The 14,858-nt window shown below is 39.6% G+C and overlaps 1 protein-coding gene across 2 annotated transcripts in view; it reads left to right on the top strand.

The window, feature by feature from the left end:
- LOC124071722 (transcription initiation factor TFIID subunit 4-like) overlaps positions 1-14,858 on the top strand; it is an 82,296-nt gene that overhangs the window by 45,676 nt on the left and 21,762 nt on the right. Inside the window, exons 13-14 of one of the 2 annotated variants that reach the window (XM_046412658.1) lie at positions 11,295-11,417; positions 12,440-12,697. In XM_046412658.1, coding sequence (XP_046268614.1) covers positions 11,295-11,417; positions 12,440-12,454 — 138 coding nt within the window. In that variant the 3' untranslated portion in view covers positions 12,455-12,697. Of the gene's footprint in view, positions 1-11,294; positions 11,418-12,439; positions 12,698-14,858 lie in introns of those variants that run through there. The other variant, XM_046412569.1, reaches the window with a different exon arrangement.

The raw sequence follows: 14,858 nt of genomic DNA, 5'->3' as shown, positions 1-14,858 counted from the left end.
CTCACTGTAGATTCACACAGGTCACATAGCAGGTGCTTGAATAGCTACAGTTAGCTCACTAACGCTGACCTGACTAACCTGGAAAATCATTGAGGTTTTGCTCATTTACAGTACTGTCAAGATGCTTCCATTGCTCACAGTCTCTAGCATAGCAGAATATTAGTTCTCACCTTTTAACAGCCCAGTCTTTAAATGTTAATATGGTGACTAAAAGGACAGGTTATTAAAATACATGGACCTGGTGTTCAGAGAAATCTATCACTTTATTCTGTTGCAGTAACTTCCAGGGAAACACATTTCTAGCGGTATGAATTACATATTGTGTGTTTCACTTCAGTGTTACACGCACAAAATGCTGAAATCAACAGTAAAGTGTTTTTTGTCCAGTAGTTTTGTATTGAGGGAAAAGGAGCACTACGTTCTAGGTACCACGAGCAGGGTTTGGGATTTTAGCCTTGTATGTTTACATAGCTATCACTCTGATTATGTACTTGCACTAGCAACCTAACCCACAACCTTGTCACCATCAGAGCAGGCTGGTCAGACAAACACTGGCAGACATTTTGCATGAGAGTGAGGCAGAGCGGTCTAGCGCCTCTGTTTCCCGCATTCAGTACCATTTGGCCAAAAGGTCAGATGGGCTATTTCAGAAATGCCCCCAGTGAAAATCAATGGGCAAATCGTGGAGCTCAGTCCCTGTTTGTTGTTGGTGGTGGTTTTGTGTGTTCTGTCTGTTCCATCACTGAGGCAGGAGCCCCGGCACTGCCTCGTCATTGAGAGTGAGAGAATGAGAGACAGAAGATGACAGAGAGACAGAGACAGAGAGATGGAGAGAAAAGGAGACTTTGGGGGGGGGGGGGGGGGGGTTGCAGTGCAGAGAGAAAGAGAGAGATAGAGAGGGAGTTAAGGCCAGTAGAGATACATCACAATGTCAGACACAGACACACTGCAGCCACAGATTCATCATCGCAACCACGTCTGCGGGCACAACTGGACATAGGAAACAAGTGAACTGGTGAAGAGGAGTGGAGCAGAGAGAGACGAGGGAGGAGAGGAAAGACAAATTGGCTACTACAGCTGGCCAGAATCTGGCCAAAAGCACCTGTTTGGGTCTGTTCAGCTGCTGAAGCAAACCATGCCATGCCCAAAACGTTAATATTTCCACTTTATAGGATTTTTAATTCAAGGATCAAACCAACACAAACGTTTTCCAATTATCCCTGTGACCATTTTAGCAACTCTACTTAAACCCCTTTCACACTGGACAAATACGCACTAACACCCACTGTCAGTCAGCATTCACTCCTGGGTCAAATAACTCTGCACTTGTCACAGATATTTTCTGGCAGCAGCCTTGATTATCAGTGATGGAAACATGACACCTGGACATGCAAGTTTTTTGCCCGTTTTCCAGAATCATGCTATTGAAGTTGGACACTGTGGCTCCTATTCTGCTTTCTGTGAACGTGAGACACCGGGAGGAAAAAAAATAAAAAACAAAAGGGCATATTTGTCACCTATTTTTAGCAGGTTTACCTGAGTTTAAAAAAACCTGAACATACATGCTAATTTTGGTGTAAAAGAGACTTTAGAGTGATTCCAGAGGACTTGTGTGAATTTTGTTAGAATAATTTCCTCAAATATTTTTTTGTCTTCAGGCATTAAGAGAATTTCTTTTGCCAATCTCTAGGCCCCGGCATTTCTTGAAATGTCTTGAACCTCTACCGAATTAATTCTGCCCTAGCTCAACATTGAACCTTGCAAGGCTCCAATTAAAATCACAAAGTTAAACATCCTTCCTTGCTGTATGAATATATATGTCAGAATCTGTGAATCTGTGTGACATATGCTCAACCATGGTTAGATTTACATTATTTTACCTCATTGTGAATTGTTCACATGAATGCTGTGTATGTTATTTAACCCTCAGCCCTCTGCTCAGCGAGTATGCACCAGGCCTTAATGCACACATACATGTTTCCTGATTGGCCAGGCATCCTCCACAAGTGGCCAGTTCACAGAGAGACTGGAATCCACCCACACTGAAAGCTCCTTCAGCCAGAGCCTCACACTTCTCCAGAGAGAGGCTCTTGTGTGTCAGAGGACAATGTAGCAACCCCTTAGTTTTTATTAGGCCAGTTATATCTGCAAGTTCATAGGCTATCATCCTCTGGCCCTCCACAAACTGCTCTGCTCAAAGAGACGCTCTCCCCCATTAGGCAGGCCCCAGGGCAAAAGCTTGCTACCCTCCTCCACGTTCTCTCCCTCTCTGTGCTGACTTTCAAAGAGAATTCCTGCTGTTTTGTGTTTCCCAACCCATGGTTGTTATATTCTTGTCTTCTGGCCTCACAGATGCACAATACCTTCATATGAAAAGAGCAGCAGCGTTCACGGTCATCTCCTAGAATTGTGAGTAGGAGAACATTATGCTCCTGTTCGCCTCAAGTGGAAAGATCATGTGTTTCTAAACCTTCTTTTTACAAGTTAGGCTATGCGTTATATTAGCAGGTGTCCATTTATTTAAATTAATTTCTACTGGATTTTTATGTTTTTTTGAAAGCTCGTACAAGGGGTTGGTGGGGATAATTTAATTATCACAAGGTCTGTTTTGTACGTCCTAAAGATAGTACACTAACCCTATTTTTATTTGTTGCTTTGTTGTCGGTAGTCTCAGCTTCAGTTTTTTTCTTCACCTCAAGACATATTACAAGAAAAAAAAAGGAGCAAGCTTTAAAAGTACCTTTGGTGTTCCTGTGTGTTTTCGAATATTACAAAGAGCTGTAATGAGAAGCAAAACAACAAAAAAAGGACTTTTTTTTGCCTCAAAGGGAGATAGCGACTCGTCTCCTCGCTGTACAAGCCTGTAGGTTCACTTTTCTCTTTGTGCACCAGAGCACTCCTTGGGACTCAGCGACAGGGGAATTGGGCATGCTGAGCTATGCTGGTGGCGAGGTGCCAGCCTCCTGTGCCTGGGATATAAGTGAGAGGGAGGCAGGAGGCAGGACACGTTTCAATTAGGCAACAAACACCGCACACAGAGGATGGGAAGGGGAGAAAAAAAAAAAACTCACCCTCACCAGCTAACTTCTCCCTTCTGACCTCTCCCAAAAACACACTTCCCCTAACTTCTCTGCCCCACCTTTTCTCTTCTTTTTCCTTTTAAAATCAGAGGTGTCATTTTTGTGAAATTCTTATGGGAAGGACAGTACCGGGGCTCTTTGTGAAGTGATGCTCAGTGTGCCAACTCGGCCTGCATGTTTCCATTAGATTGTCATGTTGGCTAATTAGAGAGCGGCAGCATGATTCACCTTGTTAATTAGGAGGACTTGCACACCATGTGCCTGGGGGCGGTGTGGGGAAGAGGAGCCCAGCCTCAGAGCCTGCTAGTCGCCTGCTGCCTATGAAGATTCCCCTTCTCATCTACCTTCCTTTCACTCCCTTTTTTTTGATTTGGAAATGAATAAATCATTGACATCGTCCTCTCGAAGTGTGAATATCTGAGTTCTCATCTTTTCCTGGATGCAAATTAGGCGTGATCAATAGAAGGTGACGAGCGGTGAATCTAAATGTTAAAAAAAAAAGAGAGATAGGGAGAGAGAAGACTGCTAGACGAAGCACGACAGCATAGAATGAGACAAAGCGAGAGAACATTTAAAGTAGGAGATTTTCCCTTAGATAAGCAGTATTTTTAATGATCACCACTCTCCTCTCTCTGCGCTCCTGTGTAGCACCGTCAGATTCTGCTTAACACTGATTTCTGGCTCTGTCATTAAGCACTACTCCTTGGCACAATGTGCAGAGCAAATGTTATTATTTATAAAAGTAATACTTGCTCCGAAGTAAAGGCATCAAGTCTGTTAGACACATTCAAATTATCCACACATATGTCTCCCTCTACAGGGTTTAATTCCTGCAAATAAGTTGCAGATGAAGAGGAACCACTGGGCCATGATAGTGACACTCACATAATGACCTTAGCTCCAGGGACAGCTGAGGGCTGTGAATAATTGGTCCTTGGCCCTGGAAACACTTCTAACATACTCAGCTTCAGAGGAAAAGGAACACTCTGAGCCAAGGCTATTAGCTCATGCATGTATTTTTATTATTCATCTCCATAGGTAAAATAATATAATCACAAACCGATTTACTGGAATATTTAAGGAGAGCTGTGTGTAAAAATGCTTTGTGTTCAATGGAACTGAAAATTCTCTCAGTTTTACACAAAGTATTTCTTAATACATTTCAGTCTTGTGTTAACACAAATGGATAAAAGTGTCAGTAAAATATCTTGTGATAAATGTCAGTACATGTTGGTTGGTGGCTTGAAAACAGCATACTATGTAACATGCATACTATTTATACACATGACTATTATATACATTAGATACTCAACAGTGAATAACATACAATGAAACCTATGCCTTTAAGGCCAATTAGATGTGACAGTTCAAAGTGCAGTGCATTAACATCATGCACACATTAAACTGTATTTTCAGAAACAACTTCAATATTAGAGTATTTTCTCTTGAGAAAGGATGTCATGTGTAATTACTGAATTCTGTTGAAGTCATACATGTCTCTATCCAACACAAAGACTTGCCTACATTAGCAGTTTGAGGCTGAACTCGTCTCTTTGTAGCATCTGAGTGCAGATGGAGAAGTGAAACCTGATTGGTTACTGCAAATGGCCCTTCTCCCTGCAGCAAACTAACTGCCAGGCACTTCACATGAAGGAAGGCCTCAAGATGCAGCTCACAGATGTTCGTGTAATGTCGGCCATGTGGGTGTCAGGTGAATGAGATCATTGGATTACAGACATGCATAAAACACAAACATAAAATGTCAATGCACCTTCATGTGAAGCAGTAGGAAACTGCACTGTTTTGGACAGCAGCACTTGAAACTGGTGTTTGAAAAAACACAATTATTTTTATTTCATATTTGATGAAGTTAGGAAAAAATATCTTACCTTGTGTGTATGCCAAATTCCAGGGAGCCTCATTCATGGAAAATTTGTACACACAGATTTGATTGTAACTAATGCATATGAATAACTAGTGTATACTAGCAGTGTATACTACTAGTGTAATAGTGCAAACAAAAAACTTTTTTGAGACAATTAAATGTTTTATTTATTTATGCAGCATTAAAAATAATTATTAACCAATGTGCACCATTTTGAGATTTGTTTCTCATTTTGAGTCAAGTCAGTGCACAGTAAATATAGTACAGTTCATGAAAACAAGACTAAAGTCTATACAAGAAGCTTTCTGATGCTCTATGTAGGCACAGCTAATATCAGCAAGCTAATATTCTGAAATGCTGTCATGCTGTTGCTAAACGATACCATGTTTTGTGTAGTTATCTTGTTATCATTTGATAATTAGCAATAAAGCCAGAGTTGAGGCTAATGGCAGTGCGTTAGTTTTGCAGCTATTTGGTCGTAAACCAAAGTTTTGGACAAATAAAAACTGATGGCGCTATGTGGAAAAGGTCACAGTTCATCCTGATGGAAATGTGAATGTCTGTGCCAAATTTCACTTTCAAACGGGTGTTGTTATGGAAACACAATGAGCGTCTTACACCACTGGGCCACCAGGACCACCAAGACAAACACACGTATGTGGTTGTAAAGCAAGTCACTAATTATTATCTTTCAGATGCAAAGTTTTGAACAGAATGTCAGTCACATCCTCCCAGCCTTTCTCTTACACTGCTGACACTGAATATTATTATTATAAGATAAGATTTCTTTTATTGTCCCACAATGGGGAAATTCACATTGTTACATCAGCAAAGTGGATAGTGAAAAGTGTATAATAAACAATTTACATAAGTGTGGGAAAAAAAGAAGAGCTAGGAAAATAGCTATAATTTAAGCAGATAATAGTAATAAAATATAGAACACTATATATAAGAGAAAGCAACAAAAACACACAGCAACAGATAACAACACAATAACAGTTATTGGCGTTAATATAACATTGTGGTATGTTTGTGTAGACCACTCCAGAGCTAGTTATCTCAAGCACAAAAGATGTAAACGTTATTGTTTTCACTATTTTAATGCAGTACATTTACCCCGCAGGCACACTTTGATATATTTAAACTAACATCTACCTACACACCATTACACAAACGTAAGTTGGTTAAAAAGAGTGTAGTGTTCATTGCAGTGAATATCAGCCATCAGGTGATCATCATCAGTGTGTTCACTTTCCGCGTGTCTGGTGCTTCCCATAGCATTGACCATATCCAGGTTTTCTGTCAAGTTCTGAAAATCGTTTTGAATTCTTTTAGTTATTCATTTAAATACAGCTTCATTTTGTCAACAAACACACTCTAATAAACACTTTCCATTATAATCTATAGTTCAGCATTCAGGATAGCAGCAACAAGCACCCCTGTGTGTATGCCATGTATGCACTCTACCAAGACTCTTCTGGGAAAAAGAAGCATTCACTAAAAGTGACATATGTTATGTCTATATAGTGAGAAGCTCCCCTGCTGTGTCCTGTTGGACCAGAGCTTTCTAGGGGGAGGGTAAGAAACAGACCAATTTAGAACCCATGGTCTTGCTTTTACATTGCCATTTTTGCAGGGCAGACAGCCCTTTAGCTTCCGTCACAGCCCCATAGCTGCTTGTGACGTCAAGCAGAGCGTGTTCTGCTCTACCAAGGACATCTGTCTGTAAGCGTCTGGGGGGCCGCGAGCAGCCCCTCAGGCCAGGACAAGGGAGGGAGTATGGAGAGAAAAGCCTTTGTTAAAAACAGCAGAGATGGAGAACGGCAGGTTGGCCATCATGGCTCCTACAGCTTGCCCCCTCCTTTTCACTTCAAGCGCATCAGAGCGTTCAGAGGTTCTTGCCGTATTTTGGACAGTTTTGCGTCATAAGGGAACATACTGCTATTTCTTCTGTGTCAAGAAAAGGCCCTGCTATTTCTTATTTAGGTCCTGTTGGACGTTTTACAGATTATTATGACTATTAAGGGCACAGAGCTTGAGATCAGACAAGATGTGGTAGACAAGTCAAATAAAAAAGCAATGCATTATTGTTAGTTGTGCACATTCACCCTATCATGCGTAGTTTTCTTATTTTCTCTGTCAAGTGGTTGCAGTAAAGTCAGAACATGCAAAGGTTGACTGATTTGTTCTGATTTACATGCAATTAAATGTGTAGTCTGTTACAAAAAGCAGTGGATTTCATCCACACTTCTCAAATCTGTATTAATATACAAATATATAGTGAATTGGTGAAAATTCATGTTAAGAAATTGTCATAAATTTTAGAAATTTTCATATATTTGAATGCAGTGAATATAATTAATATAACTCCTAATTCATAAAACGCAAAAGGGTCGGAATCAGTTCAGTCTATAAGTCAATAACGAAAATAAGTAAGGAAAACACAATTAAAATAGTATATTATTTAGCTTTCATTTTACTCAGGCTCACTGTTTAGTTTGTTAGCTCCGACTGTGATTCATCCACTGTTTGTTAAGCTCACAAAGCAGCTGTCTACACTGCTGATAAATATTAACTTCGACTGCCCTCCAACTAGAGGTCCTAGTCTTATTTAAATGTGATTTGGAAGAATTTTCTAGGACATAACCTCATGACACGAATAATCTGATGACTATATGTAATTCAGTATCCACAACCTGGATTTTTCACACATATCAAGCTTTCATAGTAAAAAAAAAAAAATTTGCATTTTAAGGGTTGGTTGTGGGCAATTTCATGCTATATATTTTAACTGTCATAAAATGTTAGGGGATGTTATTTATTCTGAAAGGAGAGCTTTTACTTCTTCCAGGGAGTATGCGTGGAAGCTTAATCCAGCAGTGTATTTTTAGTTGTAATCAAACTTTGATTAGAGATTAGGAGTGATTCTGAGAGCCTTGATGAATAGAGGCCCTGATCTGGTTAATATTAAATTCAGAGCTTCAGCACATTGTATCATCATAGTGTTAAGTGCTGCTTTTTTGCATTGCACTGGACATCAGTAAGAGAGCTTTGACTTTGTGCACCTGTGATAAGTGTTTCCCCAGAAATATGCATGTTTGCGTTTGCATACATTTCCCACTTCCCAACACTGACATAACACCATCGCCTGACATTGTGCTTTTTACATCAGGACTAAAACCTCTTTCTAACAAAGCTGTAGATTGATTCTGTCGGGTATCTTTAAAATGCTTTACATCTGCTGACCTTTGTTAATAATTTGACTTTACAAGTTCCAGTTCCCTGCTTTGAAAGGGCATACAGGCAGACTGGATGCACTGGTATTTACGTGACTTTGGAACAGCAGATATTTATGCGGTACCATTGATCGGACCTGGCAAATGTATGCATCCTGCCAGTTGGTTATTCTTCCAGTCTGGGACGAATCTCTGTAGTGACCTTTGCCGTTTTTGGTGGTGATTGCACCTATTGCTTCACATTGCCTGTGGGCGGGTTGAGAAGTTAGAGAGATTTTTGTACTTGTACGTCACAGGTTTGATTTCCTTATCAATATGGTGCCCTGATGGCTTACTTACAAAATCATTTAATATACCAGCAGTACCAGTAAAATCATGACAGGTTGCAGAACAGACAAATGGCATTGGTAAAGAGGAGGAATGGCAACATGTAGAATCTCACAAAAAGAAACTGATAGCATTCTTGACAGGAGATTTTCTTAACACCCGTGTATTAAGAATGCATAACTACATGAGTATATATAGGGAAAACAAATCTATCAAAGCCTGGACCAGCTCTTGCTTGTATCAGTTGGCAACTATTAAAGGAAGGTAGACTCGGCATATTGGCACCAGATTGAAATCAGAAATCAGTCTCCCTGTGTCATGGCGGGCTCTTTATTGACGGGAAACGCAGACTGGAGGGTTGCAGATGGTAAAATGAAGTCTTCATTTATCATACAGTCATAAATCTGAAAATGCAGGCAGTTGCTGTGGGCGCTGGGAGCCCATGCCTGGTGCCAACTGCCAGGCAGAGATGCCGGCATCCTGGTGCCATCAGTGAGATAGCGGACCTCTCTCTCTCTCTCTCTCTCTCTCTCTCTCTCTCTCTCTCTCTTGCTCTCTCTCTGTCTCTCTGCTGCTCTATCACTCTCTCAGCTCCCTTTGCAGAAGGATTCTTTAAGGTCAGGCCCTGAGAGATTTGTGTGTTGTTTGTGGCAAAGTCTAATAAGGTTAGCATTGATAACATTAATGCTACATTTGCCATGTGGACAAGGGCAATAATCATCACCAGCCTGTTTGCCTCACCCAGCCACATTCTCCAGTTTCTGACTCCATTATATCCTCTGTCTTCATTTGCATGGTATTAAGAGCCTGTTTCCGCCTGGAATCACTTCACGGGCTTCTTCATACAGTTGCTACTAATTTGTATTTATTTTCACTACAGTATCTACATTTTCACTTATTTATCATTTTATTTTAAAATGGACAAATATTTGTGGTTTAGATATTCAGCTGGTTGGTACTACTGCTATTATTTACCCTACTTTGTGTTGTCAGCGTGTTTGAATCTTTGAACAATTCCGCCATGCTAAATGTGAAGTGGCAACACCCTAAAGGGCATGCCTTGCCATCGGGGTTTTGGGAAAAAATCAGAGGCAACTGCATGCACATTTTAGATCAGACTTTATACACCAAAGCAACCTTTTAAAGAGTGCCATCTGAAGGTAACATGAAATTTTCCCCTGATCAGACAACATACATGCCTTACACAAACACTCTGCTCAGCGAACGCATGCTGAGAGATAACATAAAAGAACATGAAAGACATGAAAGAGCTCATTGATTGTCCCTGTTCGCTTCAACCCAGGCCTCTTTCCCCCAGCAGGCAGGCACGCAGGCAAGCTGGTGGGTAGGCATTCCCTATGCTGTGGCCAAGATTGATGGCCACGTGTGTGTGTGTGTGTGGACACGTATTCCTGTAGTTGTGGGGACAAAAATCTGTTTACACAGTCACACTGTGAGGACCCGTTTTACTTATGGGGACAAAATACAAGTCCCGACAACATAAATCATTAAATATTAGGGTGAAGACTTGCTTTGGTTGAGGTTAGGGTTAGGTTAAGGTAAGGGGTAGGATTAGGATTAGGCAGGTAATGTTTAGTGTTATGGTTAGGTAGTGGCTAAGCCTCTAGGAAGTGAATGTAAGTCTGTGTAATGTCCCCAAAAGTGATGGAAATAAGACTGCGTGTGTGTGTGTACTATGTTTGCATGTTTGAAGGAGTGCTGACACCCTTGGTGCCATGGCCCCAGGGCCTAACACATCCACCCAATAGAAAGGGCAGCTCCCAGCGACACTGGGTTCCCCCCAGCCCTGTGGCTAGACATGACATTACCTTGGGCACTGCCGCCACACAGCTTCCCCCTTATACATCACAAACTGCAAAAACCACAATGGGACCATGTGATTACACACACACACGATCTTTGACAGCAGCTCTGTTAATGGCTGACAACAGGCTTCCATTTTGTTTGGCTCAGAAGAGCTAATACAATACATGGATGAACAGACAAAAGGAAGAAAAGGAATATCTTTCTTCTTTATGCCCCTGTAGTTTATTTTTTTACATTTGATTTTAATCATCTCATTGTTCAGTTGATCTCACCATGGCTTACGGCACTCAGCTTACAGTTGTAGTTGAAAATGCTCCTAAAATCTCCTAAGGCTTAAATTCTGTGTAATTGTCATGGTGCACCTTTATGTGGTTTACATATACAGAAATGTAAATGGTGTTTTGGAGGTTGGGACCATCATTGCTATTAGCCAAAAAAGTTCTGTCTCACAGACCATTATTTTTGGAGTACAATTTATTAATTTAAAGTACAGTTTCGAGGCACATGTGCATTACCCAAGTATTTCCATTTTCTGCTACATTTTGGAGCAATATTGTACCCTTTCCTCTGCTACATTCATTTGATAACTTTAGTTGACAGTTAGTTATGGTCAGATTATTCAGTGTTGATAGGCTATTGGTTGTGACATGTAACCAATCAGATAACGTTGTGAGTGGGATCTTGAACAAGACTAAAGACAGAGAAAAAATGTTACATCAGAGCCAAAGTATTAGTAGAAGTAGTATTTTATCAACAACTGGACCAAAGAAAAAATGAGTCTGGTAATCAGAAAAATGCTGAATATTGGAACCAATAATCGGCCAGGCTGATAGTCGGTCTGTCCCTTCACTGCACATGGCATATTTATTAACTCGGTACTAGACTATGTATTGTATAGAAGTGACAATTTTTTTCTAATATTTGTATTGTCTGTCCCAGATGCAACAACAGGAACTGGCCCAGATGAGGCAGCGAGATGCCAACCTTACAGCACTAGCAGCCATTGGACCTCGCAAAAAACGTAAAGTGGATTCACCAGGGGCCACCCCATCAGGGACAGAGGTAAGAGCTGAACTGATCTCATCTCATATCTACCTTCAATCACAATCTGTAGAAATCTTTCTTATATATAAGCGGGAACTTTTATTTATTTCTGTTACATTTTGTTGAGTATAAAGAATATATTCTATCATTCATGATAGACATCTAAGCAGAGTAGCATTCAGTGCATTTGTGATGGAGGAGGTGAGGGTCTTGCAGAGTAGCATTCAGTGCATTTGTGATGGAGGAGGAGGTGAGGGTCTTTTACCGCCACACTGACGATATTGTAACAATAAACATAATGACAGCCTGCCTACTGGGCTTTCTACAAAGAATTCTATGATCCGAGATAATGTATTTCTCCGCTTTTCTCTTAGAGTGTATTTTTTGTGTAGACAGCTTTCAGTGATAATTTTCATGGACTTTGAGAAGTTAAAACACGGAGGTTGCTAGATGTGCAAAAAAAAAGAAAATGAGTCACAGAATATGTATCTGCAAGACAGTGAATAAGAAATGATCCATAACTGCAGGTAAAGCAGTGAATTCCAATTCCAGCTGCTGGTCAAATAGTTGTTTGAAAGAATTTTTTGTTTTTAATGCAGTATATTCTCCTGAATCTAATTATCTTGCTGTTGTCCAGAGACTTTAGGTTATACATCACAATACTCCAAAGCTTTAGTGCGACTCTAAGTCAAGGTTTGTGGTAGTCAGAAAGTTCTAAAAGTTCTCTGACATTATTAACAAGATGAGAAGCCAACTTTGCTCCAAGGACAATTAATCCAATAGGGTGTGGTATTGAATGATGTAAAATCACAGTTTACTGGCTGCCCAATGTACAGGCAGTCTCCTTTTTGTCTTCTGTTTTATATGTCCATCTAATAGCTATTGTCATGAATTCTTATATATCAGTGTTCAACAGCACATCTTGTTACACCATATTTTCCCGATGTAGAAACAAGATTAGTGTCTCAGTGGAGCCAGCCTACTCATTTCTTCCAAAACAAAAAAAAAAATCTATTGTTTATTTTACATTATCTATACAGGCACAGCCTCTGTAACCCATTTAGTCACTGCTGATGGAATAACATGTGGCCTCTTTTGGTGGAAGACATGATCACATCACAGTCTACTCTTGGGACTTCCTTTCAACCAACAGTTTTTATATTGCTCTAAAAACCAGGCTTAATGTTTTAGATATGAACACATACCTTAATTCTTGATTGTTTCAACTTATGTAATATATTTGAAACGAAGTGAAGATGTCAAAATGCGCAGATTGAAAATATAACTAAAAGAGGGAGTATGACCCTAACCTTTTCTGACTCTTCAGTGGTCATGTTGAAAACATGTTGTATATACATATATATATATATATATATATATACATATATATATATGACATGTTATATGCTCTGATATTTTCTGAGATGAACCAAATGTGAGATTATGATAATATTTTTTCCCATTTTTTCTGTAATTCAATAGTTCAAATAAAAATGATACAAATAAATGATAAATGGAAATGTAAGTGGACAATAGTAATTTGATAAATAAGTGGTTATTGGTTTATTGATTGAGTGTTTGTCAGTTGTTGTGTATTTACAGTTATACTATATTTCCTCTTACACTCAACTGTAAATTGTACCAACAAATTATTAAGAATCTATTCAGATTCAAGTTTATTTATAAGCATACTTAAGAGCAGCATTTACTGAAAATAGAGGGAAAAGACTGAAGCACCAAAACAGAATGTAGAATAGGCAGCATTAGAGATCAGCATCACTGTTTTAGCAGCCATTTTAGATTTAGTCGTAATCTTCAGACGAAAATGCTTATTAGTTTGGGTCATGTATTGGTGAAGTCATTTTTATCCTTTGTAGTTTTACTGATGACATTTTAATAGGTCTGAAAAGCCACATCGTGTTTCACTCATAAGCTTTGAAGCTTGTGAACTAACACAGTAACTTAAGCAATTTTAGCGTGGAAGCCAGACTCATGAAAAATCAATTTTCAGCCAGGCTAAGCCAACATGGCTTGTTAGCAAATTTGTGACAAGTTCACATATCTGACTACACAGTAAAGTTGGCTTCACATTAGCAAATTTATATGCTTAATGCTAGTGCTTAAAGTTACCCAACTTACCAAGGCATTTGTGGATGTATGTTGCACTTTCAAGTGTCTCTTCAGGTTTTCTTTCCACTTTATTTGTGGCCACAGGACGTCTCTTTATCTCCCCTTACCACAGCACATTGTGTTTTTCTTTTTGCCGAATTATAGTGTAAAGTGCCCATAAAACTTTTTTCTGAGCAAACTTTCTTTTGTGTTGAAGCCATCATCTTTTGGTCATTGATTCACTGTGTATTTGGGACAACATAGGAAACTGTACACATGTCACATCAATGATAGGGATGTATTGTTTTTATTTTGATAGCCTACACACAAGATTGCTTTTTCTTGTTTTTTAACGTCCAATAATCCACCACTAACAATTTAGTCCCGTTCCATCAACGAAACAAAACATGCTTTTCATCATCAATTTTACTATCACAGCTCTATTTTTAGCTTTGAAATGTCTCATCACCAAAGTAACACAGTTACACAGAAAAAATGTTGGTTGTGTCATTTCCATGTGCTGCCGGCCCATGGGTTACTGTCCAAGTGAAATCAATGAATAATTTTATTTCATATTAATGTGTGTTCATAGTTCTGTTTTCATGTGTGGCCACTGATCATAGACTGAGTAACAATCCACTTCCAGATTGGCATCCTTATTCCTACAGAATCAACTTGATTGTGTGTATCCACAACTGAGGTTGTGTGGTGAGGGAGCTGTGAAGTGCACTCGTGGGTTGGCGACACAGTGTGCAGCCCTCTGAACCATTGTTCTCATGTTTATTCATCTACAAAGTGGATGAAGATGAACAAATCTGAAATCTCCCATTGGAGTCCTGAGCCAATACCTTTCTGGAGGCACCAGGGAGTGGGTTTGTTTTGTGGACAGGGTTTTTTTGTTGATCTTCCTTCCCCCACGGCTTGAGTTTGCAGAACAATTTTATTCTTGTTACCACACATGCTCTTCATGCTTAATCTGTTCGGCATCAGCCAAGTTTAACAATCAGTCTAATATCCACTCTCCACAATTTAGGCTGATCAATGTGACATAGATGGTAGGAAATATGTGTGTATGTTACAGGGAGTTTGGTGACATACTCCCATGCTACTTGCCTAGTCTGTTCTTAATTAAGCTGAACTGTGTTATCATAAAGAACCGTAGCCTGTTTGAGGTTCCCAAAGCAATGACTTGAGGATCATATTTCTCCAGCATAGGGTCATACATGAAGTCATGCAAAGCTTCTGTACCAAGTCACATTTTCCTCTAGGCGGCAGGGGAAACATTTAAATTCTACATATTCATCTGTAAATATGATGAATCTAAAATAAGCCTGAATTCTGAATGTCAAT

This window comes from Scatophagus argus, chromosome 1 (assembly GCF_020382885.2).
Source record: "Scatophagus argus isolate fScaArg1 chromosome 1, fScaArg1.pri, whole genome shotgun sequence".
Lineage (NCBI taxonomy): Eukaryota > Metazoa > Chordata > Actinopteri > Scatophagidae > Scatophagus > Scatophagus argus.
Note: the sequence above shows the minus strand (reverse complement) of the source record. Positions and strands in the feature narration are given on the sequence as shown.